We start from the raw sequence: 26,652 nt of genomic DNA, 5'->3' as shown, positions 1-26,652 counted from the left end.
AGAACTTCCTAACACTGCTGATGGCTGCTGATGCGGTTATGTAGACGAAGAAAACAACGTTGCGTTAAATTCGCCGTTTAGAAATATGTTTAAATAGTTATTTGTTTTTCGCTAACCGTTCTGAAGTTCTTCGATCTCTCCATTATTGATTATATACTTCAAATATTGTCTTTTCAAATACAGTCAATTCAAAAAATGTTGTCGTCGACCAGCTCAAGCCTACGCGACTGGACCGAAAGGAACTCTGGGTAGCAATCATTGAGGCCGAGTTGACTCCATAATTTTATCTGACTAGTTATGCCTATGGTTTACAGCACGAACCTTCGTAGGTGAGCGGGAAGTGTCGAAGGAGACGTTTTTTTAATGCCTTCATATTTTCGAAATTGTGAACTGAATCATAACTACTTTGTTTTTATTTCTCTAAACCATAGTTAATAGAGGGGAACCCCTCTATTAACTATGTCTAAACCCAAAGACATGCATTTGATGGATTGTTTCTAGCCATTATTATCTTATTACTAGCGGGAAAAATTAATTCAGAACGAATATTTAACCGCTTCAGTGATTTTTACCCATATTCCTTTCGGTCCAGTCGCGTAGGCTTGAGCCGGTCGACGACAACGTTTTTTGAATTGACTGTATCCAAACCAGTGCAGTGGAACTGTGAAACTTGATTAGTAAAAGGATTCAAAACTTAGTGAAAAGTATTTGTGGCCAAAGTTACCAGCTCTATTGCCGTGTAGTATTTAACAATATATTCTTGTATATGCCTTATTAACTAAAGACTGAAAGCGGTATTTTCATTTAGGCTCTCCTAACCCACGCGATTGAAGCCAGAATACTGCCGACTGAGTAGCTGTATTAATACGGCTAATAAATATCTGAATTACAATCCTAGAAATCTTCTTTTACTGCTCAATTGCCCTATTTCACTGTGACGTCACTACTTGTTTGTGTGGGGGATAGAATCGCCAAATCCAATAGAAAATTCAACAAAATTTGCTCCTAGCGAAACAGTTTAATCTAAAATGGCCTGGTTTTCAGATATAATATGTGTTAGTAAGTGCTAGAAAATACTCTGAGAGTTTGCTGGCTATTCTACTTCTTTTTGTGGATTGATACGGGTTTTAGAACAATTTTCGGTGAATTCGCGTTGATTTGACCCCCACCGACGACTATGATCCTTTGCGTTTAAACAATAGATTGTTTTGATGTGACGTCATAGTGAAATAGGGCAATTAGAAGAGAAAGATCGTTTTTGCACATGCTGTGGAAAAGGTAAGATTCTATCTCCCAAATAAATTAAACTTCATTAATTTGAATTATTTTTTCACTCGTACCATTAAACTGCTTCGAAAAAAACTCATTTTTTGGAAATATACTGACTTATAAGCTTCAGTTTACTCTTAATAAAGATTTCAAAAACCTACTAATTCGTCAATACATCTGTTAGGCCAGATCGATTTAGTTGATATACGTGTAGTAACTAATTTTTATAGTTCTGCATTTGGCACATACGGTGGCCCATAACTGTCACGGCAAATCAAAACTCACACGGCACTACAAAATATATTCACGGCAAAATGACCAATTGTCACGGCAGTACACAATATTTCACGGCAAAATAACCAATCTTTGCGGCACTACGCAATTTTTCACGGCAAAATAGCAAATTTCCACGGCACTACACAATTTCACTCACGGTAAAATACACAAAGCCGCGGCACAACACAGAATTGAATCCTTTCAGAGTAACACAGGAAACCCAATGTTTAAGATGACAGAGAGAACAGCCCCATATTATTATACTATTTGTGACAATGAATTAGAAGAGAAAGATCGTTTTTGTACACGCTGTGGAAAAGGTGAGATTCTATTTCCTAAAATTAAATCAAACTCATTAATTTGAATCATTTTTTCACTTGTATCACAAACTGCTTCGAAACAACTCTTTCTTTTTTTTTCTTTTTTCTTTTGAGAACACCGAATTCCTTTTATACAAAGTCTTTGTATTAAAACTGCTATATATTTTGTAATTTATCGTATCATTCAGTTACTGGTTTATTTTGTACATTTACCGAGAGATTATCCGGCTGAATTCTCTGCGACAATGTTTTCTGAAATGAGTGTTGTGCCCTACGGTGGCCCACAAGTCTCACGGCAAAACAAACTAAACTCACGGCAAAACAAACTAAACTCACGGCAAAAGGCAATAAATTCACGGCAAAATAAACTTTACTCACGGCAGAATAAAGAAAGCCACGGCAAAATAAACTAAATTCACGGCAGAATAAAGAAAGCCAAGGCAGAACAAAGAAGTTTTTTGTCAGCGGTTTTGATGTTGTAAATACAAATGGCGTCTGGTTAAATACTATTAAATTTTACAATGCAAAGTTTAATTATCAATTTATCATAACCTTTAAAAGACTTTAGACTTCAATATTGACCCTGAAACAATAAGAACGCTTTATAATTATTCCAAAACAAAAAGTTTCAATGATAAGAACCTAAGCTTGACAAGAAATAATTAAAAATGAATGTATGTAATGAAATGAATGGTTTTAGGAGATATTTTCGAAGAGAAAAATCGGTTCAAGGTTTGTCATCTTAGTCGCCGGGTATGTGATTCCAAGCCGATCGGTTTTTGGATGCTCGATGTTCTAGCTCAATCAATCGCGTTTGAATAAAGTTATCAAATGAAATATCCACCACTTAGCAACATTTTGAGGCAAGTAACAGCCCTTATGTCTCAATCGCGTTTGAATAAAGTTATCAAATGAAAAATCCACCACTTAGCAACATTTTGAGGCAAGTAACAGCCCTTATGGTCAAAGGCCACCTTTCCTTATTTAGTTCTCGGATGTTTTGGCAGTCAGGAAACAAAACAATCCTTCGTTCGCGAGGGTTGCCAGTGAAGCTAACGTGGCCCCCAACTAGTTTTATCGACATAAATGGCAGAGACTTCAACGTACAAGTATGTAGAAATTGAAAGTATACACAGTGTAGATATAGGAAATCACCAACTACAAGAAAATCCACACCAAACCGGTGAGACAGATTTGGCATTCATAATACTTTCTCGCCAGGAGATGTTCACACAACGACGGTCAAATGCAAATGAAGCATAATGAAACTTTTACCCCACAATGCTTCACGCGACTTGATCACCCTCCTCTGATTCTGCCGTGGCTTTCTTTATATATTCTGCCGTGAGTTAAGTTTATTTTGCCGTGAATTTATTGCCTTTTGCCGTGAGTTTAGTTTGTTTTGCCGTGAGTTTTTGTTTTGCCGTGAGACTTGTGGGCCACCGTACCATTCGTAGTCAAGGAGTATTAAAATCAAAAAAATTAAAATTAAAATTAAAGTGCCTATGACACCTAACTAGATATTGGAAGTGTAAACATTGATATCTCCAACAAATCATATAACAATATTTTTTCCCATTCAACTATTCACTTCATGTAGAATCAGTGCTGAAAATATTGAGTTAGGCGTCATACAGTATGCACTTTAAGCTTTTCTATGCTCATGGAATTGCTTCCAAAATTTTTGCTATGATGGAAAATTGATATATCAACTTCCCAGTTTGTTTAAGGGACATAAAGTAATATTTTGATGCATGAGTAACAGGAGCTATGTATTGTTTTTTTTCTTTGCAAGTTTAATCATGTCTAAACCTAGAACCCAGTCTCCTAGTCTCTTTGCTTTTTTTGTTTGTTTGTTTGTTTTTTGTTTGCGTTGTCTTTTTTTACGGAGCTACGGAGCCCGTTAATACGGAGCCCGTTAAGGGCCACTCGTGAACGCGCAAGTTTTTTTTGAAAAATCCCGAGTTCCTAGTGTGAAAATCCCGACTTACGAAAATCCCGACTTACGAAAATCCCGACTTTACGGAGCCCATTTAGGGCCATCGACTTTTCTTTAGCTGGGCGACTTTTTTTTTACGTTGGCGACTTTTTAAAAAATGACTTGGTGGACTTTTTTTTTCAGTGGTCGACTTTTTTTTAACTTAATCGACTTCTTTTACTTGGTCGACTTTTTTTTTTAACTTGGTCGACTTTTTTTTAACCTTGTCGACTTGTTTTATTTGGTCGACTTTTTTTTAACTTGGTCAACGTTTTTTTAGTTGGTCGACTATTTTTTAGCTTGGGACTTGACTCGTTACCAGTTCACCGCCCGGAAAAATAACAAGAACAATATGGATGTATGTTGCACCTGCTAGGTCTAGTGCAGTGCAGTGCAGTGCAGTGCAGTGCAGTGCAGTGCAGTGCAGTGCAGTGCAGTGCAGTGCAGTGCAGTGCAGTCTAGTGCAGTCTAGTGCAGTCTAGTGCAGTCTAGTGCAGTCTAGTGCAGTCTAGTGCAGTCTAGTGCAGTCTAGTGCAGTCTAGTGCAGTCTAGTGCAGTCTAGTGCAGTCTAGTGCAGTCTAGTACGGTCTAGTACGGTCTAGTGCAGTCTAGTACAGTGTAGTGTAGTCTAGAGCAGAGTAATGCAGTCTAGTGTAGTGTAGTGCAGTGTAGTGCATTCTATTATTGTATATAAACCATACAAACTTTTTAGTGATTCCTGTATTTAGATAAACCGAAGCAGGTGCAACACAGCCATATGGTTTTTGTTATTTTTCCGGGCGGTGAACTGGTAACGAGTCTAGTCCCCAAAAAAAGTCGACCAAGTTAAAAAAAAGTCGACCAAGCTAAAACAGTCGACCAACTTAAAAAAGTCGACTAACTCAAAAAGAAGTCGACCAAGTTGAAAAAAAGTCGACCAAGTAAAAGAAGTCGATTAAGTTAAAAAAGTCGACCACTGAAAAAAAAATTTCACCAAGTTTTAAAAAAGTCGCCAACGTAAAAAAAAAGTCGCACACAGCTAAAGAAAAGTCGATGACCCTAAATGGGCTCCGTAATTTTTCTTTGTGCTGTGATTTTTTTGTGTGTTCGGTCCTTCTGGGCCACTGTACCCAAGACCAACCATATTGCGCGTGAAAAAAATCAGCAAATTAAAATTCTAGAAAGCATCACGGTCACTGCACGTCACGCTTACGACACTGAGCTTTTCACAGTCACTGTTTCTCATGAAGACTTTTATGCATTTATTATTTTCGTTTACGGCTAAAGGATCTATCTATGACTAAACGTTTTCTCCGTTCAAAATGACAGTACATAAAAGAGAGATATTTTTTTCCATCACTTTCCTAGTGATGTTAACGCTTGTTTTGCTTTGTTATTACGATACTTTTTCGTGGAAAGTTCGATCGCGAGTTGTTGGAACTTCAAAGATCATCAAATCTTTAGCACCAACAATGGAAGAAGGCGAAAAGTTGTTGTCTTTTCAAAACCGAGAAAATGGTTCTAAAGAATCCCCCGATATGAAAATCATCTTGTTTTACACTTCATTCGGTTCCGTACCACTGCCATGGCCACATACCATTGGAAGAGAAAAAAACCTCACCGACTTCAGGAACAGACCTTGCAAAGTTTCTTCTTGTAAGTTTTCTATTTCTAAGGATGATATCTCTAAAAGCCATGTCGTTATTTTTCACGGCTATTCGACGCCCTCTCCTGAGGAAATGAAAGCTCTTGTCCTGAAGAAACCCAAGGATCAGATGTGGGCTTGGTTTAATGAAGAAAGCGCTGCTCATACGGCAAACTATCACTTTGAAAAGATAAATAATATGTTCGAATTAACGATTACTCATATGCAAGAATCCGACATTCATACTCTTTATGGCGAGTACTTTAAGCTAGAGGATAAAGCCAGGGCCGTAGCTGAAAAAAAGTATGCGAATGAAAACTTTGCTGAAGGAAAAGATCGACTAGTTCTTTGGTTTGCTAGCAATTGCGTATCTCTTCGACTGAACATCGTAAAAGCGATCGCCAAGCATATTAAAGTTGATGTATTTGGTCGTTGCCAAAAATACTTCTCTAAACAATCAGGCAGCTGTCTCCGAAGGAGTCGAGAATGCCAGAAAATAAACGAGAAGTACAAGTTTTTTTTATCGCTTGAAAATAGTAATTGTCGAGGATATTTAACAGAAAAATATTGGGAAAACGCTTTGGATAGAAATGTTGTTCCAATCGTTGTTGCTGGAAGTTATAGCAAAGATGTTTTAATCCCTGGTTCGTACATCGATATACTGGATTTTCCAAACGCCCTAGCATTGACAAACTATCTAAAGTACCTGGACAAAAATGAGACTGCGTATAACCAATACTTTGAGTGGAAAAAGAAATACAGATACACGAGAGAGACGAACTGGATATGTGATTTGTGTGAGTATTTGCATAGAAACGAAACAAAAAAATCCTTTTGGGATATGAAGAAGTTTTACGGTGCAGAGGAGAATTGCTTTGCTGATGATTATCGTATTCAAAACGAATGGCTAGAATCAAACGACCTGCTTCGAAATGTAATATTTTTCTTTATTACACTTATGATGGTATTAATGCTTATAATGGTTTACTATTACGACCCTTTTTCGTGGAGAACTCTTGCTTTTCGCGTACTACAAATCTTCATTTTGTAGAACGAGCAGCCGAGCGAGGGTGATGCGAGGTTGCGAGGCGGCAGCATCCTATTAGAGCCGATGCAGGAGATCGATCTAGACAAAGGACCTTTGATCTAGACCAATCGGAGCGCCAAAAATTTCGACGTCATCATCTGCATGTGCTTAGCTTAGTACGTGCTTCGTATCACGTAGCTGCTGTGCGATTCTAAGCGTAGACTTGCCCCAAGTCGACCTCTCTTGTTTTCCCGGAGTTTGGAGATTTGCTTGTTGACTGTTTTCTTTTTACTGTGCTGCACATTTGCAGCTACAATGTTCAATACAACAGCCTAAACCAAAACAAAAAGTACATTACTGTACAAGCACTACATCATTTCTGTACTATACTGTACTGTGCTGTATAATTTCATTTAAAGAAATCTGCGAGTTTTTTTCTGAACAGAGTTCAAAATACTGGGATTGAACCAAATCAATTGAACATCGCTTAAAATCCTGCTAAAATCCAGCGTTGTCTATTTCATTATGGTGTAATAGCAAACTATAGTGCAATGATCAGTGATCACGTCTGACAATATAATCCGTATTCAGCTCATTATATCAATAAACAAATACAGTAAAGACGTCTTCAAATTTCAAGTGTCCTTAATGCGGGGTTGTTTATGTATGGAACTGTCATTCAGGTCCTAGAAATGTGTCCTTTGTACTAATTAACGGCTGTCCTTATAAAGCGGGTTAATTTAACAGAAAATGTATGGAGCTTTCGTTGGGACTTTGAAACGTGTCCTTAATAACGAGGTGTCCTTATTAAGCGGGTGTCCTTAGAGCGGGGTTCCACCGTACTCACATCAGCGACTGCCAAATACAAAGTGACAAGCAAGCTTGCTAAAAGTCGAATAGCATCCCCTAAAGCAATCACATATTTGAATGAAAGAATTTATTTCAGGATGGCCAAGTACGTTTTCATTCTCGACCAGATATAAAATGTAATATTTATTATTAGTTATACTGTTCGTACACATTAGTATTTAGTTCAGGGCGGATCAAGAAATATTAATGAGATGCCCAGTCTTATAAGTCTCGTTCCCTTTTCATTTTGTTTCGCCTATTCCCTTCGGAAGTCTGTCGGAACCCGAAAATTGAATTCGACGACTCGCCAACGGAAAAAAATAACGAGTGAGACTTGGAGCAAGTCTATAGCAAGGACGACTATGAAATTCTTGTGATATTTTTTGTTGCCTGTGATCACGATTGTGATTGGTCGATTAGGTCACGTGCCACTTGATCACCCTCCTCTGGGTAGCAGTGGTGGAGACTTGTGTTGTCAATCATCTGTCATCGCGAGATGGAGATGGGACGGAGATAGGACGGAGCAGGCAATACTTGAAATAATAGACACTCTTAAATCAGAAACTGATAATAAGAAAATTACATGTGGTATATTTTTGGACTTTAAAAAGGCATTTGATACTGTAGATCACAAAATCTTGTTAACCAAACTAGACTCATATGGTGTTCGTGGCCTTGCATTAAAATGGTTTGCTAATTACCTTGATAATCGTACCCAATATGTGAAGCTTGACGATATATTATCAGATTTTAAAACAATCAAATGTGGAGTCCCCCAAGGGTCTACATTAGGGCCTCTACTCTTCCTTATTTATTTAAATGACTTGCCAAACTCTTCAAATCTGTTGTCTTTCAGAATTTTTGCTGACGACACTAACATATTTCTTACTGATGATAATCCAATTGACTTAGAGAGAAAAATAAATGAAGAGCTGAAACTAGTCTTAGATTATTGTACAATAAATAAATTATTTGTGAATATAAAGAAAGCTAACTATATGATAATTTCTTCTGCAAGGAGGAAAGTAAACATTCATATTCCTAATTTAAATTGTGTTAGTGAACTTAGGTGTATTTATTGATGATAATATTAGCTGGAAGTCTCAGATCAGACGTGTAAACAAAAAATTAGCTAAAAATTTAGGAGTAATATATAAGCTTAGATATTATCTCAACCTCTCAACATTGAAACAAATTTGTTATACATTAATTTATCCTTATCTAGTTTAACCAAAATTATTACTAAACAAAACAAATATATAAGAGCTATGTTTTTCGCACATAGTCGAGAGAATGCAGATCCTTATTATAAATTACTAGATATATTGAAATTTGAAAATATTTTTAAGTTGAAAATTTCAGAATTAACACACAAAATTGCTCAAAAAACTGAAGCACTGCCTCATATATTTTTGAACTTTCTTACATCAGTTTCTACAGTCCACCAATATAATACAAGATATTCTGCGAAATTTAATTTTTATGTTCCAAAAATAAGAACTAATTATGGAAAATTTTCATTTAAATATTCAGCAATCAAAATATGGGAACAAATTCCTGATAGTCTTAAGTCCCAATCATTAAAGTCATTTAAAAAGAATTATAAAAACCATTTATTATCTTTACGATAACATATATTTCTTCCATAATAATATCTTTTTGTTTTCTTGCCATTAAAAAAAACGTAGTTGCCATTATGTCCTGTTATGTGTGTTTGTTTATGATATTTTGTAATTCCTCTTTTTTTTAAATATACTTAACTAATCCCTACACTTTTATTACCTAAAAAATATAATTTTCCTTATTTGTATTAAAATATGTATTTGTATATTATATCCTGAAATATATAACTGTATATAAAAAAAGTGTGAATAAACAAGTTGAATTTGAAGTTGGCGTGACGTTACATATCACGTGATTTACGAACCAAACATTTTACGGCGTTAAGGCGTTATGGCGAAGTGAAGTTGGTGTCAGGGTTTCGGATCTAGTGTCAGATTTTTTCCGGGGAGCGTCACATCATTTTGATCTACAAAGTGCTCTACATTCGTAGAGACGCATTGATTTACTATAAAATCCACGCCAAGCTTTACTCACACGATATTTCTTAAGATCATGTCGTTGTCTTCGGGGATCAAAACACTCACCTCAAAGAAAATAAACAACGGTTTCAGATTTTTTGAGCTGTTTTATCTACTATCAACGGGCTTCATCCCGTAGAAGTGACGCTTGGTGGGAGATGTCAAAATTCAAGAAAAATATAATGCCCAGAAAAGAGAATTTTGTAACCGTGCTATCCGTTATAACATAAACTCTCTTTCAAGCGGCGGACATCAAGTGATATTTCTTAATGCTTTTATATGTACTGCTTCATCAGCAGTTTGTTTGGACATCAAATTACGGCTCGGATTTTTCGACGTAAAGCATGGATATTTTTAGTTAAGAAAAAGTGCGTCAACATTTTGAAATAAAAGGGTTCAGTAACTCGATATATGGCAGCGGTACTCGAAGTATTTGTGGCATGAAGCCAGTTGATAGTAGACAAAACAGCTCAAAAAATCTTAAACCGCTGTTTATTTTCTTTAAGGTGAGTGTTTTGATCCATATCGTTTGAGTAAAGCTTGGTGTGAGTTTTAGTAAATCAATGCGTTTGTACGAATGTAGAGCACTTTATAGATCAAAATGATGTAACGCCCCCCGGAAAAAATCTGACACTAGATCCGAAAACCTGACTCAAAAATCTGACTCGAAAACCTGACACCAACTTCACTTTGGTGTTAGTAAAAGGATTCAAAGCTTAGCGAAAAGTATTTACGGCCAAAGTTACCAGCTCTGATTACCGTAAAATTTAACGATATATCAATGTATATGCCTAATCAACTAAAAAAACTGAAAGCATTTAGTCTATCCTAACCCTGACGCGATTGAAGCTAGAATATTGTCGACTGAGTAGCTGTATAATACTAATAAATATCTGAATATTACGATCCTAGAAAGTCTTCTTTTACTTCTCAATTATATTACTTCTAAAGCCCGGAATTACATCCTCAGCTGCTAAGCCAATCTATGAGCCTAGAATATATGAACACGTCATTCAAATCCATATATGGGTACTATTGCGCAAGAATGCACTTTTCGCGAGAAGGAGAAGACAAAAAAAAAAAACATTTTACGACTGGGCTGTCACAGGCAACCCAGTAAAAACCAAAGGCATTTTTCGACTGGGTTGCCACAGGCAACCCAATTAAAAACAAAAAGACGCGAAGTGTTCACTGGGTTGCATGTATCACGTACAGAGGCCTCGTTGCAAAGTTAGTCAAAAGAATGGAATGGTTAACAGAAAAGAATGATTACTATTCGTTGAACTTGTCTAAGACCATCTTTTCCCTTGAGGTGTACTCTACATGATATTAAAATATTTGCAGGTTTTGCCCTTTTTTAGGCCACAAAAATAGACAGTAAATATAGACATATGATGATCCAAGTGTAGTCAATGTTCTTGTCAGTAAATTTTGCCAGTAAAGATAGGAAAGCATAGGTCTACTTTTCGCGGATCGATATTGCTTATATGACTGATAACGTCTGATCGAACTTATACAGGCTAATAACCTATCGAATAGGAATATTTTTTCACTTAAAAGATTGCCTTAATTATTGTTAAATTTTTAAATCTAATTTTTAAAAAATGGATAAAAAAAGTAAAATAAGAAAAAATAAAAAAAAAAAGAAAGAAAGAAAAATTTTATGTGGATAAGACGGGATTCTAATCCACCAAAAGAAATAGAAAGAAATGCGATTCCACTGTGCCATACCCCCGAGACATCCGCAGAGCTGAGGCGGCGTATGGACTTCGGACCTGACGGCGATTAAATCCTTCTGCCCTTGGGTGTACGAATTACGCAAGAAAATGTTCTAGCCGAAGCATCAGGGGAGAGACCAGCCGGCCCCCAGACCATATCGGCTAATCCCTTGCATCTCTGCCACGCACGGAATCGGTTGAAAAATTAATGTTAAAAAGTCTAGTCTATTCGGTGCATTGTTTTTACGGCTATTGTTATGCTGATTCACCTTGAACCGTGGTTCAGTGGATAAATCGTTGCCGTTCAAAGATACTGAGTCAAGCTCGTCTGAGGAGGGTTAGCACTTGGATGGGTGACCTAAACATTATACCTACTCACCCTTTTGCCCCTTTTTCCCCGTTTTTCTATTTTGATTTTTAAAATAATAGAATATAGATTAGAAATATAGAAGCATGAGAGGAACAATAGAAAGTTTCCCGTGCAGGGGACTGAGTACGAGAATTTCATTGGGTTACTACCTTCTGCTTCTGTATGTTGGCGACGGAAGCATAAGAATCTGGTTTTCACTAGCGACGTACGGACGCGGAAGCAGAAGCAGAAGCAGAAGCAGAAGCAGAAGCAGAAGCAGAAGCATAAGGAAAAGGAAACCTTCGATAACACAAACCAAACTTGAAAACTCGAACAAACCTTTTTATGCTTTCTATAATCATTTATAGCGCTACCATCGTTAGACTAAATTTTAAAAAAATTAAAAAAATCTTAAGTAAAAATCTGACAATTAAAAATGACTTAAAACAAGGTAAAGGCGATCTACCACGGGGAATTGAATTTTAGAAATCAATCGACAGAAGGCGTCCCTCTGAAGGGTGCGAAGGAGTGCGGAGTAGCGAGTTTTACGAAGATCACAACACTCAAAAGGACACCAAAAGTAGCTTTATTTTCTCTTAGCTATTACATCGACAGAAGGCGTCCCTCTGAGGCGTGTGAAGTGAGTGCGGAGTAGCGAGTTTTACGAAGATCACAACACTCAAATGGATACCAAAGTAACTTTATTTTCTCTTAGCTATTACATCGACAGAAGGCGTCCCTCTGAAGCGTGTGAAGGAGTACGAGGTAGCGAGGTTTGCAAAGATCACAGCACTCAAAAGGACACTTATGATATTCGAAGGAAAATTTCAGTCGATTCCATTAACTCCATTCCTTTTACGCCATCTAGTTGCCTAAGTATCTATCAGTAGGAAATTTGACGAGGAAATAAACATGAAAAACAAGAGTGTCGATCAGTACATCGTATATTGTTGCTATCATCATATAGGACCGTGAGGGACTTCATTTGAATCAAAACATGATTTTTCAAATTTACCGTTTGTAAAGATATTCACAATTATAAAATAAATTCTTGAATTCCAAAATAATAAAAATTCAATAGAAGTAGCTATATAGTATTTTCTATGCTAGCGAGTAACAATCGAATCAAATTTGCTAAACAACCTAATTTTAGCCCTCCAAATAAAAATTATGCTCCTACGTCTTAGCTATCTCGAATGTTTCCCATGATGCACTAGGAATATTGCAACTATTAGTATAAGCCAGTTTATAGTTCAAAAACGTTTTCAGTGCGCATGCGATTTTATCCCGAATTTCTCACCTTCTTTTCTTTAATCAAGAACAAAAGAAGATTTAAACAAAAGGAGAGAAATTCGGGATAAAATCGCATGCGCGCGTACTGAAAACGATTTTTGAACTATAAATCCTTATTAATCCCACACTATTGAAAATAAAGCCAATCAGAATACAGAAAGCTGTTGTTTATTTGGCAGTATTTCACTATCCTTTCCAACAGGTCAGCGCATTATGTCCTACGTGCAATCTTGGGTATAAAATAGTTAAGCTATATTTTATTTGTAATTAACAATTATTCGCCGAAGGCGAAGTGATTATCGGGGAATATTTACCGAGACGCGAGTCTTCGAGCGGCGAGGTAAATATTCTCCAACATTCACCGAGGCTGAGGCAAATAATTGTTTTAGTATAAATACACAGGTGATTCTTTCAAAAAAAGAAAAAAAGAAGATAAAAGGCATTATTCCCGGTAACAGCAACAAAGCGGCTGGCCGCCATTTTGGATTTTCGCTCGAGGTGATTATCGTGTGATAGTGTGAGTTTCTTGACCAATCAGCGCGCGAGATTTTCTATAATCACCTGCGTATTTTTACTAATAAACCATAATATTCAACTTGCCACATACTTTCTTGTATATTCACTTGCCGTGATGGCTCATGTCTATACTAGAAATTAGTATAATTTTAGACTTGAGTATAGAGCTTCTCTCACTGATTGGTTGAGTGACCATTGGCTATGAGACCATAATCAATGGTCAAGCGGTGATGAGGTTTCCCAAAGTTTGCCAGAGCGGCAGTTATGCTGAAAAGTATATTTTTCTCCTGTTGTCTTGTCTCTAATTTCTCTAAGGCCCAGGTCAGACGCCGTAATTCACATGAGCCGAACCTAATACAGGGTAATAAGGTCATGTGAATTACGGCGTCTGACCCAATTAAGTTCGACTGATTCAATTTGGACCGACTAAGTCGTTCTTCACGACTAGGTCAGTCGTGATGAACGACTGAAGATCGACTTCGGGTCAAACGCCGTACCTCACATGGGCCGATCCAAATGCATTATGTTAACGCATGTTTTGGCCTCGTTTTCATTAACCATCACTAAAGCGCATGCGCACTTGAGCATTCTTCAAAGATGGCGGATGATTTTTCTGAGAATGTAAAGGAATGTTCCCCTGGAAACCCTGAATGTTTTCTTAAACCGTTCATCTGAATAATTGTTCCAGACAATTTCAAACCAACCAAAATTACGTGCAAAGCGTTTACATGCTCTTTCACGTACGTCCGTTTCATTTCGCGAAAGCAGAAGAAGAGCAGAAACAAAACATACACGTAGAAGTGCCACCCTTCTTTTTTGCAAAAGTATGATGATTTTTTTGATGGTAGCCCGTCTTCTTCTTGAATTCAAAATTTTTTTTATTAGCAATATCCGGCGAGCTGCTACGGCAGACGCCATCATGATGCGTTTGCCGCTGACCACTCAAACTTAACAAATTTACGATGGTTGAGCGTGGTATGTCCTCTTATTTACCACGATATGACGTCAAAAGTTGGTCAAAATGTTATGGACTCACGAGGCGTAAGCCGAGTGGGTCCATAACTAATTTTGACCAACGTTTGGCGTCATATCGTGGTAAATAAGAGGACATACCACGCTAAACCATCGTAAATTTGTTTTTTACTACAAAACTCACAAAACTCTAGGAAATAGACTGCACGAAATCTTGCATGACGCCATTTGTTGGTATGGCCTCTTATTTACGACGTTTTTTAACCAATCAGCGCGCGAGAAAATTTACAATTGTGGTAAAAATGATTGTTTTTGGTACGACTGTAAATACTCGTAATAAGTTCGACGATTGACTCAACCCAGTCGATCTAATTCCATAAGTCGATCCAAACTACAATTAGGTTCGGCTCATGTGAATTACGGCGTCTGACCTGGGCCTAAGTCTAAAATTATACCAAAACAATAATCCACCTCAGGCTCAGTGAATATGGTAAATATTTCCCTCTACTACGTTTCAGTAAATATCCACTAAGGTTCACCTACATTCACTTTGCTTTAGGGAATAGTTGTTCATAATTATTCTAACGAAAAACATAACTATTTTCTTTTTACACATCTTGTAATTGTAGTTTTAAGCATCACTTTCTTTATCAGCTGTGGTTTCATCTTCACTAAGCTTACGGGTTAATGTCTTGGCATCTTCTATGGGTACGATTAAGTTTTCTTTTGCCATGAGGTCATAATGTTAATAGCTTTAAGCATCACTTTCTTCATGATCAGCTGTGTTTTCATCTTCACTAGGTTTACGGGTTAATGTCTTGGCATCTTCTATGGGTACGATTAAGTTTTCTTTTGCCATGAGATCGTATTTCAAGACAAAAGCTGTGAACCTTGAACATAGATGAGTTTCATTCTACCAAAATAAAGATAATATTAGAAATATAGTAATTATCATGGCATAAAATGTAAAATAGCAAATAGGCTGTAAGTTGCGTACTGACCTCATTCATCTATAAATGCTTCAAATTATCTTTTTATTCAATGAAAATATCAAGTGCTAATTTACTCAACAACAAAGATAACAAAGAATGCAAAGGATTCTAGTAATTATAGTACATAAAACCATAATTCAAAACGACCTAATTGATTTTAAGGGGGGGCTAATTGAGTTTTTCCATCAATACAACGGAAAACAATAAAAAAGCATCTAATTCTTCAGTTTTGTTTTGTTTGTTTTTTTCTGCTGAAGGGGTGCTTCAGCCCCCCTTCCCCCCTGGATCCACCCTTGCGAACACAGGTATCCCACTTTCTGAGTTTCCTGGATTTGCCCTGTTGTCTAGATGAGAGCTAACCCCCTACCCGTATCCCTCTACCTCATCTCCCCATTACTTCACAATGTACAAATATCTTGCATTTACATTAGACATCCTACATGATGGTTCTTACCTCAAATTCATCATATAGTGTTTTGTGGTGAAAATATGCATGAGAAAAAATCCTGTAAACTCTACGGCAAACAGAACCAAGTTTGGCCACTGATGACTCTTTTATGCTAACTCTACTTGGAAAGTATTTATTGCTGTTAAGGAGAGATGCAGCACCGTCAAGAGTGTGTCTTGTGTAGTCAATTGCTGGGCACTGTTGATCAAAAAATAAAAAATAAAAAAAATAAATAAAAGCCATTAAAAGTATGTTACACCATAAAGAAAACAAGACACTTGAAACAAATTCAATATAGACATGTCTTTGTGATTGAGGGTTGCAGGATACATCTGGGCTGGGATATTTGAAGCCCAAGGGGGACTCTGGGAAAAAATTATCGGGGATGCTCGTCGTATCTCTTAGGGGTAAAAATTCACAATTTGGTATCTTTTAGGGTGTTAAATGTGAATTTTTGAAAATCAGCATTTTCTGGTATCTCTTAGGGTGTTGGAAAAAGAGTGAAGCGTGCATCAATATGGCTTATCCTAGGCGCTTTTTATATAAAATTTAATATTTTTTGTTGTGGTATCTCTTAGGTGTTAAAAATCATTCAGGCACACCCTTTTTTTAAAGAGTTCCAGTATCTTTTAGGGGTCTTTTTGAAAATTCCGAGGAGCATCCCCGGTACTTTTTTCCTGGAGTCCCCCCGGGATTCGAAGGAAGAAATGAAATGATGCTAATTATTTGCAATTGATGTACCAACCTCTTTAGGAGTCTTGTGGGCAGCACACAAGAATATCCATTGTTCTGTTGCCGTCATTTGAGTACAAGTTGCTGGGGAACATTCATTCTGAAATGAGATTAAAGTGATATATTTTCTCTCATAAGAATAAAAATACACGAACTGAACATGAACCACAAACTTACAGTGCAACTACTATAACTGGGGCCACCTACACAAGCTAAACAAGAGAACCAATTAAAATGTAGAATAAAAACAATGCATTCCAACTTTGGGTAGTGTAGCCAATCAGAAACCTAGACTGCACAAGAATGGTAAGTTGGCCCTGGTGTCATTTTCATTGTCATTTTCTCGTGGGAATAAAAATATATGTGGAAAGGCTATTATTTTCTGCTGCTTTCTCATTGGCTCCACTATCCAAAGTTGGAATGTATTATTTTTATTATACAATTTGATTGGTTCTCACTGTCTAAGTGGCCCTGGTTATTATAATAATAACAGTAGTAGTCATACTGTAATGCTGTATCTGTCCCAAGATGGTTAAAAAAGAGGAGGTCAACAGTCATTTGGTCAACTCCAGGCCCCTCTCTCTGCCCACCAATGATGCTGGACTACAGTATATACATGTAGCAAAGTTCATGTACATGTACAACCACACAAAAGCTACAGTTAAAAAGATGAATTTGCAATATTGTTACCCTTTCATGTAAATACAGCACATTTCAGGAAGATATATGTAATATGACAGGTCAATTCCTACCTGTAATTTAACAGCTATTCCATTGAGCTCCATACAAAATTGTCTGAAATTCAATTAAAAAATGCCTTTTTAATAATAGCAAGTTATCAATTACCACAAAAGTCTTTAGTAAATGATGAGTACTATGAAATGGCTTTAAACAAGTCAGTCCTGTTCTATCTAAATGCTTACGAGAATACTAACCTTAGATGCTCATACTTCCAGACTCCTTCATCTTGTCCTTCCGGTGGCTCTAAGATGCCATTAAGATTAGTGTAGTCAGCACGGATCTGTTGTTGAATGTACTATGAACACAGAGAATTCAAAACTTTAGTAACATTAACAGATACATGTAAATAAATTTATGCTTGCACTTTCTATTCAAGGCTCTGGGGAAATAATAAATAAGGCAATCAAACTTATTCTTTTGTTTTCCTGGAGCCTTGACTTGTATGGTTTTGTGCTTCATCACTCAACCAAAATATTAAAAGTTGACTATCGACTGGGGTAAATGAAGACAAATATTACAATTCAAAAATGACATGGGTCTTGTACCAACATAAAATAATAATTATTATTATTGTGTCTTTGATTCAGTTCAATATCCATTACAGTGCTTCTCAAACGCACGAGCGAAATCGTATAATTTGCCATCGCGACGAAGGAGGTTTTAGTGAACATTAATCAAGGCATTTTCACAACATTCCATAGTCACATGCCCTCGAAAGCTTTGTGTTTTCTGGCAATGTCATGGAAACACTTTGGTTGACACTTTGGTCCACCAAAACCTTATTTTGTCGCAATAGAAATTTTTACGATTTTGCAAGTGTGATTGATGAGCGCTGTAAACATGTCCCTCTTTGCTGTAACTGGCTCCTCTAGGAACAATTATTACTTTTGTTTCCATTTCACTGCTCGCATCTTCCTCAGCTTACTAATCGTAAAGAATCTCAGGAAACTAAAATTTGCTGTTTCTTCTTTAGTTTATTCCCTTACCTGTTGTACAGCTAGTGTACTGTCCATTTCTTCAAACGGCTCATCTGGCCACTTATACATGTCCTATGAAAGTATGTACGAAGAAGAATAAGTATTGAAACAAAACAATGATTATACTTTTGGAGATTCTTTTATGTAAAAATAAAATTGTAAAACGACTGTCAGCTTTTTTTTTGTTTGGGCTCCCCTTTGAAAAATCCTGGCTATGCCCCTGTTGCCTCCCTTATATATGCCAAGCTGCTTGTATTGAATCATACATGATTAACTCATCAGTTGACTACTGATCATCAATCAATTTATCCATGAAGATTTAACAAATTGACATCAGATTTTTATGTGTCTGTCCTCTTATTGACAATAAATTGCGTCATCACATTGTCAAAGTAGTGCGCATACTACTTTGACACTGTGATGGCGAAATTTATTGTCAATAAGAGAACAGACACATAAAAATCTGATGTCAATTTGTTTTTTTCAATAACAAAAACGATAAAAACTTCTCATTTTTAGCGATCAAAACAACCAATGGAAAGAGTGCGTGCTGGTTGACGTCAGCTTTATCTGTCTGTCCTCTTATTGATGATAAAAAATAACCAATCAGCGCGCAAGAAATTTGTAAGTTATTGTAAAATAGGTGATAGACTGTTGACCAAATTTGATTAATATCAGAGAGGACTGGCTCACTTTATACTCTGGTACACAGTACTATTTTTGTATTTAAAATCATTGAAAAAAGATATACGAGTGGTGATAACTAGTAGAACTAGCGTGGACTGCGTCGGTGTTTCTGAATAAAACAGTAGGAACTTGTAGATAAATTAAATCACCGTAAAAAGCTTTGTGAAACTGACGTGTCGGACGTTAGTCCTTCGTCGGAGTAAATGGATATAAAAAAGATATGTGATTGTGGCTAAATACAAAGAGTTGTGTCAAGTATATCTTGATAACTTTTCAAAACCTATTTTATATCTTGTAGCCTACAAATGGGAATACTACATCACTACCTTATTTAATAAAAACATACATAAAGGGCTTTTGTTAAATCAGATCAAAGGCTACATTGTCAAACCAAACAACTCATCATTTATCACAAATCAATCATTTTTAAAATCAAATATCTTATCTTCCTAGTATTTTCCAAGGCTTTAAGCTTTATAAGAACAAAAAGTTGAAGACCAATAAGCTGAATTATTTGACACAGCATCAAAACTCATCAAAACGTGAACGAAAGCTCCATCCCCGGGTCCATCCACATCAGTCGAAATGTCACAACCCTAACACACGAAATTTCAAAATTTATCATCCAAGCCTTCCTCAGATAATATCTACAAACATTAGAAAAGTCTTATTAACAACGGAATGAGGAATTACTCACTTTTGCCTTGGTTCCTGGCCGGTTTCTTCGGATAATCGGGTGCTGAACAACATCAACAAACGCCATTTTGAATCCTTTACGCGATACTAATGGCCAGCGGTCGAGCCATGGTTATGATATGGTAATCGCTTAGTTTCTAACAATGATTTTGCGATGGAAGAAAATATCTTATTTATTTACTGGTGTTGGCTCGATTAGATTGAGTTTCTGCAGAAATCTGCACGTTAGGGGTGGGTAGTTGATCTTATGTGTTCATCTGTTGGAAAATATTGTAATATTTATCGTGATTGTGCTGTTGTTGTTGTTGTTGCTGTAGATAGTGCAGGCCATCATGATGGAGGTCCATTGTCTGGTATTAGAGTCCTAGATCTTACAAGGTAATGCTGGTTTTTGGTGTTTATCAATGGTTCTCTGATATAAATATCCCTTTTGCCACAGGATGCTTATGGGATAAAAAAGCAAGAGGTAAAATTGGAATTATATATGGGAAGAAGACTTAAATATCTGTTGTGACCTTGCTAGCTAGTTGATGAATTATGGAGTAGTATACTCATTTGGACTGTTATGAGAAGCATGCTGTTGACAGCCTATAAAGTTGTTTGTAAAAAGTGCCCATTTTAATATTAGCATTTCATTTTTGTTTGTACAGAGTTTTAGCTGGTCCATTTGCTTCCATGCTTCTTACTGATCTTGGGGCTGAAGTCATTAAAATAGAAAAACCTGGTAATAATACGTAAACAGCAAAAAATATTTGATTGCATTTTTTAAATATGTTAAAGATAACACATATGTTAAAGAGAATATGATTTCAATTATTTGCATAATAATATTAGAATCTTGCAATTCTGCAAGCCATAAGTTAATATAGTGGGGACTGGTCCCCCTCTATTAACTACGTGCATACTAATGTATATCTTAATAAATTACTTCAGGAACTGGAGATGATACAAGATCCTGGGGCCCTCCTTTTATAGGTTCAGAAAGTACATATTTTTTGTCAGTGAACAGAAACAAAAAGGTAGTGATATAGTGCTAGTTGATGGACATGCATCTATGTGATATGATTGGCAGGTGCATTCAAATAGTCCAGTATAAACCTAATAAATGACTGAAGCTCTGAGCAGAGGGCTAAAGATAATGACTCCTCAGTGGCAAGTCAAATTGACCTCATTTCTGACTCAATGTTACTGGTATTTGACCAGACAATTCCAATTCTGGATATAGGAGCAGACGTAGCTCAGTTGGTAGACCTTCAGAACTTGAGGTCCATGGTTCGATCCTTAGGATCTCCACCTCTGTTTCGACTTTCTCTAATCCATGTAGCTTCAGTTTTAAATGCTCTTAAAACAGAGCACTGATGGAAAGAGGAGGTAAAGTGCGCACCGTCGGCTTCCATTGATAGCAGTTGAATTTAACTGAAGGAAGTACCGACGTTAAATATAGGTACTTTACCTTTTTATTATTTGATGACTGGCCATTATCTTTAGCCCTGCAGCAAGATGTGAGAAAATTACCAATGCTCTTGTTTCAGTTTGTTTTTCTCTTCCAATGGACTAATATGGTTGTAGGCCTCTAGAAGCACAGCCAATCAGAATAAAGGATTTGTAGTGTTCCTCTATTACCTGTTTGATATTCCATACTAAAAAAACTAAAGTTGACAGTTGTATAATAACATCTTTCTTTAGAGTTTAGCAGTTAACATCAAAGATCCAAAAGGAGCACAGTTGATACAAGAGGTAAATCATACCATTAAATCCTGCTTTATATTTGAATCTTAGAGCAACTATTAGGTTTGGGCTCCCTGTGGTTATGTTCCACAGGCAACCCACTACGCTACAAATGTAACAGCTACTTTTCTCTGTCTAAAGCTTTCAAGAAAAAGTGATGTTGTACTTGAAAATTACCTACCTGGGAAGCTTGATAAGCTAGGACTTGGTTATACTACTCTGAGCAAGCACAATCCCTCTCTTATTTATTGCTCAATAACTGGTTATGGACCAGGTGGTCCGTATGACCAGCGACCTGGATATGATGTCATTGTATCAGCTATTGGAGGGCTGATGAGTATCACTGGTCCTGAGGTATGTAAGAAGCATAAAGATCGATGCTTTTGAAAGGGGTCTGAGTGATGGGCCAATATTTTAAGTTGTCAGTATAATGGGAGGCATTCCAGATCTTGTATCTCTCGGACAGTGAGGGTGGCATAGCAGTATAATACATTCACCACTTCTGGGATTCTGGGATTCCACATTTTATTCCTGTACTCTGCACCACAACTGGGTAGAGTTTTTGAGTTCTCTCCTTTGATTCTGGGTTTTTCTCTGGGTTCTCTGAGGTTGTCATTCACGGTTCAATAAAACTTGAAGGTTGAAGAAAATAAGTTAAACTTTTTTTCAAATGGTCATTTTTTAAAAACTTCCAGTAGGACCTTCGACTGCTTATTCCAATATCCAATTCCAATATCATAGGATGGTGAACCATGTAAAACTGGAGTGGCTTTGACAGATTTGATAACAGGTCTCTACGCACATGGAGCAATTATGGCTGCCTTGATTGACAAACAGAAAACTGGGAAAGGGAAAAAGATAGATTGTTCACTTCTGGCATCTCAGGTAAGACAAAATGCTTCATAGCATCATCAGGTTTTTATTTGCAATGATAAGGCCTTATTTATTTTTATTATATAGCTAGGATAGTACGCGCGCGATGATTTGTCGAAAACTGTGCTTTATTAGAGAACGGAGCACAGTGGTGACACCATCCGCGCTTGCTAATTGTTGCTTGATCCTGCGACCGTCTTTCTCTTTGCGTAAATAAATTCAAAACCGAAATAAAATTAGTGGCTATGTAATAAGACGAATAAAACAGTTTTTTCCGTGGTTTATTCAGTAATAAAGCACTTAGGAAGCGCCGTAAGCACTCGAGAAGTGCGAGAAGCACTCGCCTACGGATCGTGCTTCTCCTTACACTTACGTCACTTTCTGCATGTTTATTACTGAACGGAACACGAAAAAAGCTGTTTTATTTGTTAAATATATGCAGGGAGCTAGCTTGAGGTCAGGTGTTAGGAAGGTTGACTGTTTTATATTTGGTGCTTTGACTGGAAGCATTACCACGCTAAGCTTTGCACCATCACGTGATGGCAGCCATGACGGGAGGCTCAACGAGACTCATTCCCCTTGGAAACTGCATTCTTCTTCATGTAAATTAGATTCGACTAAATTCAATTGTTCCTTCCTCCTGCCATGGCTGCCATCACGTGATGGTGCAAAGCCCCTCAATTCTTCTGGTGTCACAGGAGAGAATAAAGCAAGGAACCTAGGACCCTAGATTTCAGAGGTTTTATGTCTGGGCAATGGACCAAAAGAGCTCTCTAGCATCCAGGGTAGCTCTCAGGCTACAACAACAGTGAAAATACATCAATGATTTCTGTGTTAACCCGACCCTTGCTGCAGCATTCATTGCTTCTATGCATTGTGCTGGTGCAAAGCACTTTATTGTAGTTTCCTTTAGCTTTAAATTTCTTTTGCAGGTTGCTGTTTTGAGTCACGTGGCGACTAGTTTTCTGAATACAGGTTTCAAGACAGGACGTTATGGTACTGCACACCATAGCATAGTTCCCTACCAGGTATACAGCTCTTTGAAAACTATTGTCATTTTGTCAGCTTAAGCGACGAGTTAAATCAGACTCTTTTAGAAGTCAACTGTCTAGCCTCTCATACATGTGAAGACGCTTTTATGTTTCTATACGCGACCCTCTACTAACTATCTTCCACCCTAGTCAGTGCAGAAAAATAGTTACTCAAATATTGGTCGCCATAGTCGATTCGGTGTCTACTGTAAGATGATCTTTTTGGAGATAAGTTTGAGTTATAATTGGATCAAAGCGAGTCTCCTGTTTACGAGAAAAAGTATTTCAAATGGTTAAAAATGTCATCAGCGACATTTCCCAATCGTACAGCTCCAAGGTCATTCTTCTGTTTTTTCCCCCTCAGGCGTTCAAGACTTCAGATGCAGGTCATGTCTTGATTGGTGCAGGGAATGACGGGCTTTTTCAGAAGCTCTGCAAGGTCAGCAAACAATGATCACTGCTTGTTGTTACAATACGTTTTCTTTAGAATTCTTGTGTTACTTCAATTTATGTTTAGTTACTGCACTGTAACATCATCATAGACTCGGATTGTGTCTAAATGTGATCCCAGATTCAATTAAAAAACTTGTGAAATATAATCTTGCAAAAAAAAAACATGGGTGTTAATTTGTGATAATTTAATAAAAAATTTTAAATTTATTTGTATAAATGATCTCCCTTGAGCAATTAAATCACTTGTTCTGGAGATTCTCTTACATTTATACGGCAACTAATGAGAATTAACCGACACAAACCTCTTGGTTATTATTGGCTTCCATCAATCAACAACTCAGATCGTTGGTATTTTGATTGGCGGAACTCAAATACACGAAAAAAGGGTATGAATAGAAACAGAAATCTCTGTAAAAGAATCAATGAAATTTGATTAGTAATGCTAGAGTAAATATTTCAGGTATTAGAGATGCCAAGTCTTGCTGATGATCCAGATTATAAAACTAACGACAAGCGAGTTAAGAATCGCAAAGAGCTACTGACGATTCTTTCTGACCGGTATGTGCTTAGTGATATTGATTTGGAACAAAACGGTTCATTTGCGGTGAAGCGCTGTAACATTCTTTTAATATAATTTTAGACTTCAATATAGAGGCTCAGTTCGTGCGCTGTGATTGGTCGAGCGACCAGTGATTCTGGTTATAAATCTCGCATTCTGATTAGTTGGGAGCGCGTGTCTTATGACAGCACCCAGCACGCCCGCGCCCTTTGCATTTTATAAAAGAAATAAAAAGCTTGCTGTGCTGTATGGAGTTAAAAAACACTTGGGATTGGCAAAACACTCGAGAAGTGTCGATATTTAAGGTTTTAGACTAGAAAAGTTAAAAATGAGCGACTTTTTAGTTTATTTGATGTCTAGCAAATAAGCCCTGTACGACTAAGGAACTAAGGTTCTCAATGGCTTTTATTAATAGGACTCCTATAAATTTGGCGGGAATTTTTTGTGCCAAAAACATAGTTTTCATCCTCTCGTGGCTCAGTTCTATCGTTAAAACTCCAATGAATTTGGAGGGGATTTTCCGCGCCAAAACTATGGTTCTCATTACTGATAAAACTCCTTGGCGGGAATTTTTCGCGCCAAAACGTGCACGTCTCGCCTTCCATGCCAGCCCTAGTACTAGTCCAGATGGCGCCACTGGATTGCTTCGCTCAAACTGGTGAATAAAAACGTTTTTTTTATCTTTCTTATAAAGGTTGTCGCAAAAGACGACCAAAGAATGGCTACATTTGTTAGAGGACAGCGGTATTCCCTATGGCCCTATCAATGACGTCAAACAAGTGTTTGAGGATCCACAGGTAGATAGTCAATTCAAAAAATGTTGTCGTTGACCGGCTCAAGCCTACGCGACTGGACCGAAAGGAACTCTGGGTAGTAATCATTGAAGCCGAGTTGACTCCATAATTTTATCTGAATAGTTATGCCTGGTTTACAGCACGAACCTTCGTAGACGAGCGGAAAGTGTTGAAGGAGACGTTTTTCTAATGCCTTCATATTTTCGGAATTGTGAACTGAATCATAACTACTTTGTTTTTCTCTCCCTAACCCCAACGACAGTGCATTTGATGCGGGATTGTTCCTGGCCATTATTATCTTATTACTAGCAGGAACAATTGATTCAGAACGAATATTTAACCGCTTCAGTGATTTTTACCCATATTTCTTTCGGTCCAGTCGCGTAGGCTTGAGCCGGTCGACGACAACGTTTTTTGAATTGACTGTGTCTGAATGCACTATTAAATTGTAGAGATGGACATGGTAGGATATCAACTTTATATTTAAACTTACTACTAGTTTGATTGCACGCCTTAAGTGTTGATTGACTGAGAGGGGTTCAAGGCTGAAGGTATAGGTAGCACCCTTTACGATGTCTTGATTATAGATTTAGTTCAAAATTACATATCATATATACAGTCAATGTCATTAAAGTGCACATGAACCCTTTGACAATACATTCAGTACCGGTTCTGCATAAAGTAAATAGTTGATTGGTAAAATATTTCTTGATTTGAGTGACGCGTCTCTAAGTTAGGAAGGTTTATACTTCCAATATGTTAATGATGATGACGTCAGGTAAGGTATTTGAGTGTTTTTGTTGTAACTAGTAATACTTAATGCTGGTCATTTTGAAAATAAAAATTTTAAATAGCTTTCATGTAAACCATGAGTAAAATAATGATGCTTTTTAAATACTGTATCTATGAACCAGTTCGATTTTGTATATTTAATTAAGCCTTAATAGACGTCACACTTATTAGCATATTGAAAGTATAAACCTTCATAATTTAGAAACGCATCACTCAAATCAAGAAATATTTTACCATTCAACTATTTACTTCATGTATGATCAGTACTGAAAGTATTGTCGAAGGGTTCATTTGCACTTTAACGTTGTCACCGAAAAAAGACATTTAGACGTTTACACATTTAGACATTTAGACATCTAGACTAAAAGAAATAAATATCACGTTTTTATTATGTTTTCTTCGCCTCGTGTTCGTCAGCCTGAACTTTAAATGTAAAATTCAACTCGTGAATCGAAATTCCAGAATGCCCCGACCATTTAGTGAGGATATAAGATGGAGAATGGCATTTCAGCATTTGTTTTATGCCAGAGCGTTCAAGGAAACATGTGATATTTCTTTTAGTCTAAATGTGTAAATGTGTGAATGTTTTTTTTTCGGTGGACAACGTTAATGACATTCATGATTGTATATAAAATGTTTTTGTTGCTTAGTTTTCACGTGTTTCTCTTTAGGTCAAGTACAAGAACATAGTTCAAGAGTTGGAACATCCTACGATTGGGCCACTGCAAGTTCCAGGTAAGTTTCTCTCGTCAGATTTGCTTGTGAGAAGAGTTGGCTTGAGTGTGAATACCACAGTAAACTGCATGGTCACGAGATAGGGGATCCTGAAGGGGGAGAGGGGGGTCCTAATCCCGTTTCACAGCCACCATTTTGAACT

At 37.0% G+C, this 26,652-nt stretch overlaps 3 protein-coding genes across 3 annotated transcripts in view; 2 read left to right on the top strand and 1 right to left on the bottom strand.

Moving 5' to 3' along the window:
* Nucleotides 1-5,095: 5,095 nt before the first annotated feature.
* On the top strand, nt 5,096-8,586 carry LOC116298143 (alpha-(1,3)-fucosyltransferase 7-like). Its single transcript, XM_031706521.2, has one exon. The coding sequence runs from the start codon at nt 5,145-5,147 to the stop codon at nt 6,516-6,518; it is 1,374 nt and encodes a 457-aa protein (XP_031562381.2). The 5' UTR covers nt 5,096-5,144; the 3' UTR covers nt 6,519-8,586.
* Nucleotides 8,587-12,175: 3,589 nt separating this feature from the next.
* LOC116298135 (MOB-like protein phocein) lies at nt 12,176-19,643 on the bottom strand. The gene is made up of 7 exons (XM_031706511.2): nt 19,547-19,643; nt 18,172-18,234; nt 17,380-17,480; nt 17,197-17,239; nt 16,458-16,544; nt 15,719-15,910; nt 12,176-15,185 (listed from the first exon to the last, which is right to left on the bottom strand). Exons 1-7 carry the CDS (start codon nt 19,610-19,612, stop codon nt 15,027-15,029), a joined length of 711 nt encoding a protein of 236 aa, XP_031562371.1. The 5' UTR covers nt 19,613-19,643; the 3' UTR covers nt 12,176-15,026.
* Nucleotides 19,644-19,674: 31 nt separating this feature from the next.
* LOC116298134 (succinyl-CoA:glutarate CoA-transferase) overlaps nt 19,675-26,652 on the top strand; it is an 8,432-nt gene continuing 1,454 nt past the window's right edge. The window contains exons 1-12 of the mRNA XM_031706510.2: nt 19,675-19,776; nt 19,863-19,923; nt 20,196-20,269; nt 20,479-20,564; nt 21,232-21,282; nt 21,415-21,627; nt 22,015-22,158; nt 23,079-23,174; nt 23,542-23,616; nt 24,091-24,188; nt 24,884-24,986; nt 26,447-26,510. Coding sequence (XP_031562370.2) covers nt 19,689-19,776; nt 19,863-19,923; nt 20,196-20,269; nt 20,479-20,564; nt 21,232-21,282; nt 21,415-21,627; nt 22,015-22,158; nt 23,079-23,174; nt 23,542-23,616; nt 24,091-24,188; nt 24,884-24,986; nt 26,447-26,510 — 1,153 coding nt within the window. The 5' untranslated portion in view covers nt 19,675-19,688. The remainder of the gene's footprint in view (nt 19,777-19,862; nt 19,924-20,195; nt 20,270-20,478; nt 20,565-21,231; nt 21,283-21,414; nt 21,628-22,014; nt 22,159-23,078; nt 23,175-23,541; nt 23,617-24,090; nt 24,189-24,883; nt 24,987-26,446; nt 26,511-26,652) is intronic.

This window comes from Actinia tenebrosa, unplaced genomic scaffold, assembly GCF_029948245.1.
Source record: "Actinia tenebrosa isolate PJP-AT-01 unplaced genomic scaffold, QUT_ActTen_1.0 PGA_scaffold4__44_contigs__length_22323623, whole genome shotgun sequence".
Classification (NCBI taxonomy): Eukaryota; Metazoa; Cnidaria; class Anthozoa; order Actiniaria; family Actiniidae; genus Actinia; species Actinia tenebrosa.
Note: the sequence above shows the minus strand (reverse complement) of the source record. Positions and strands in the feature narration are given on the sequence as shown.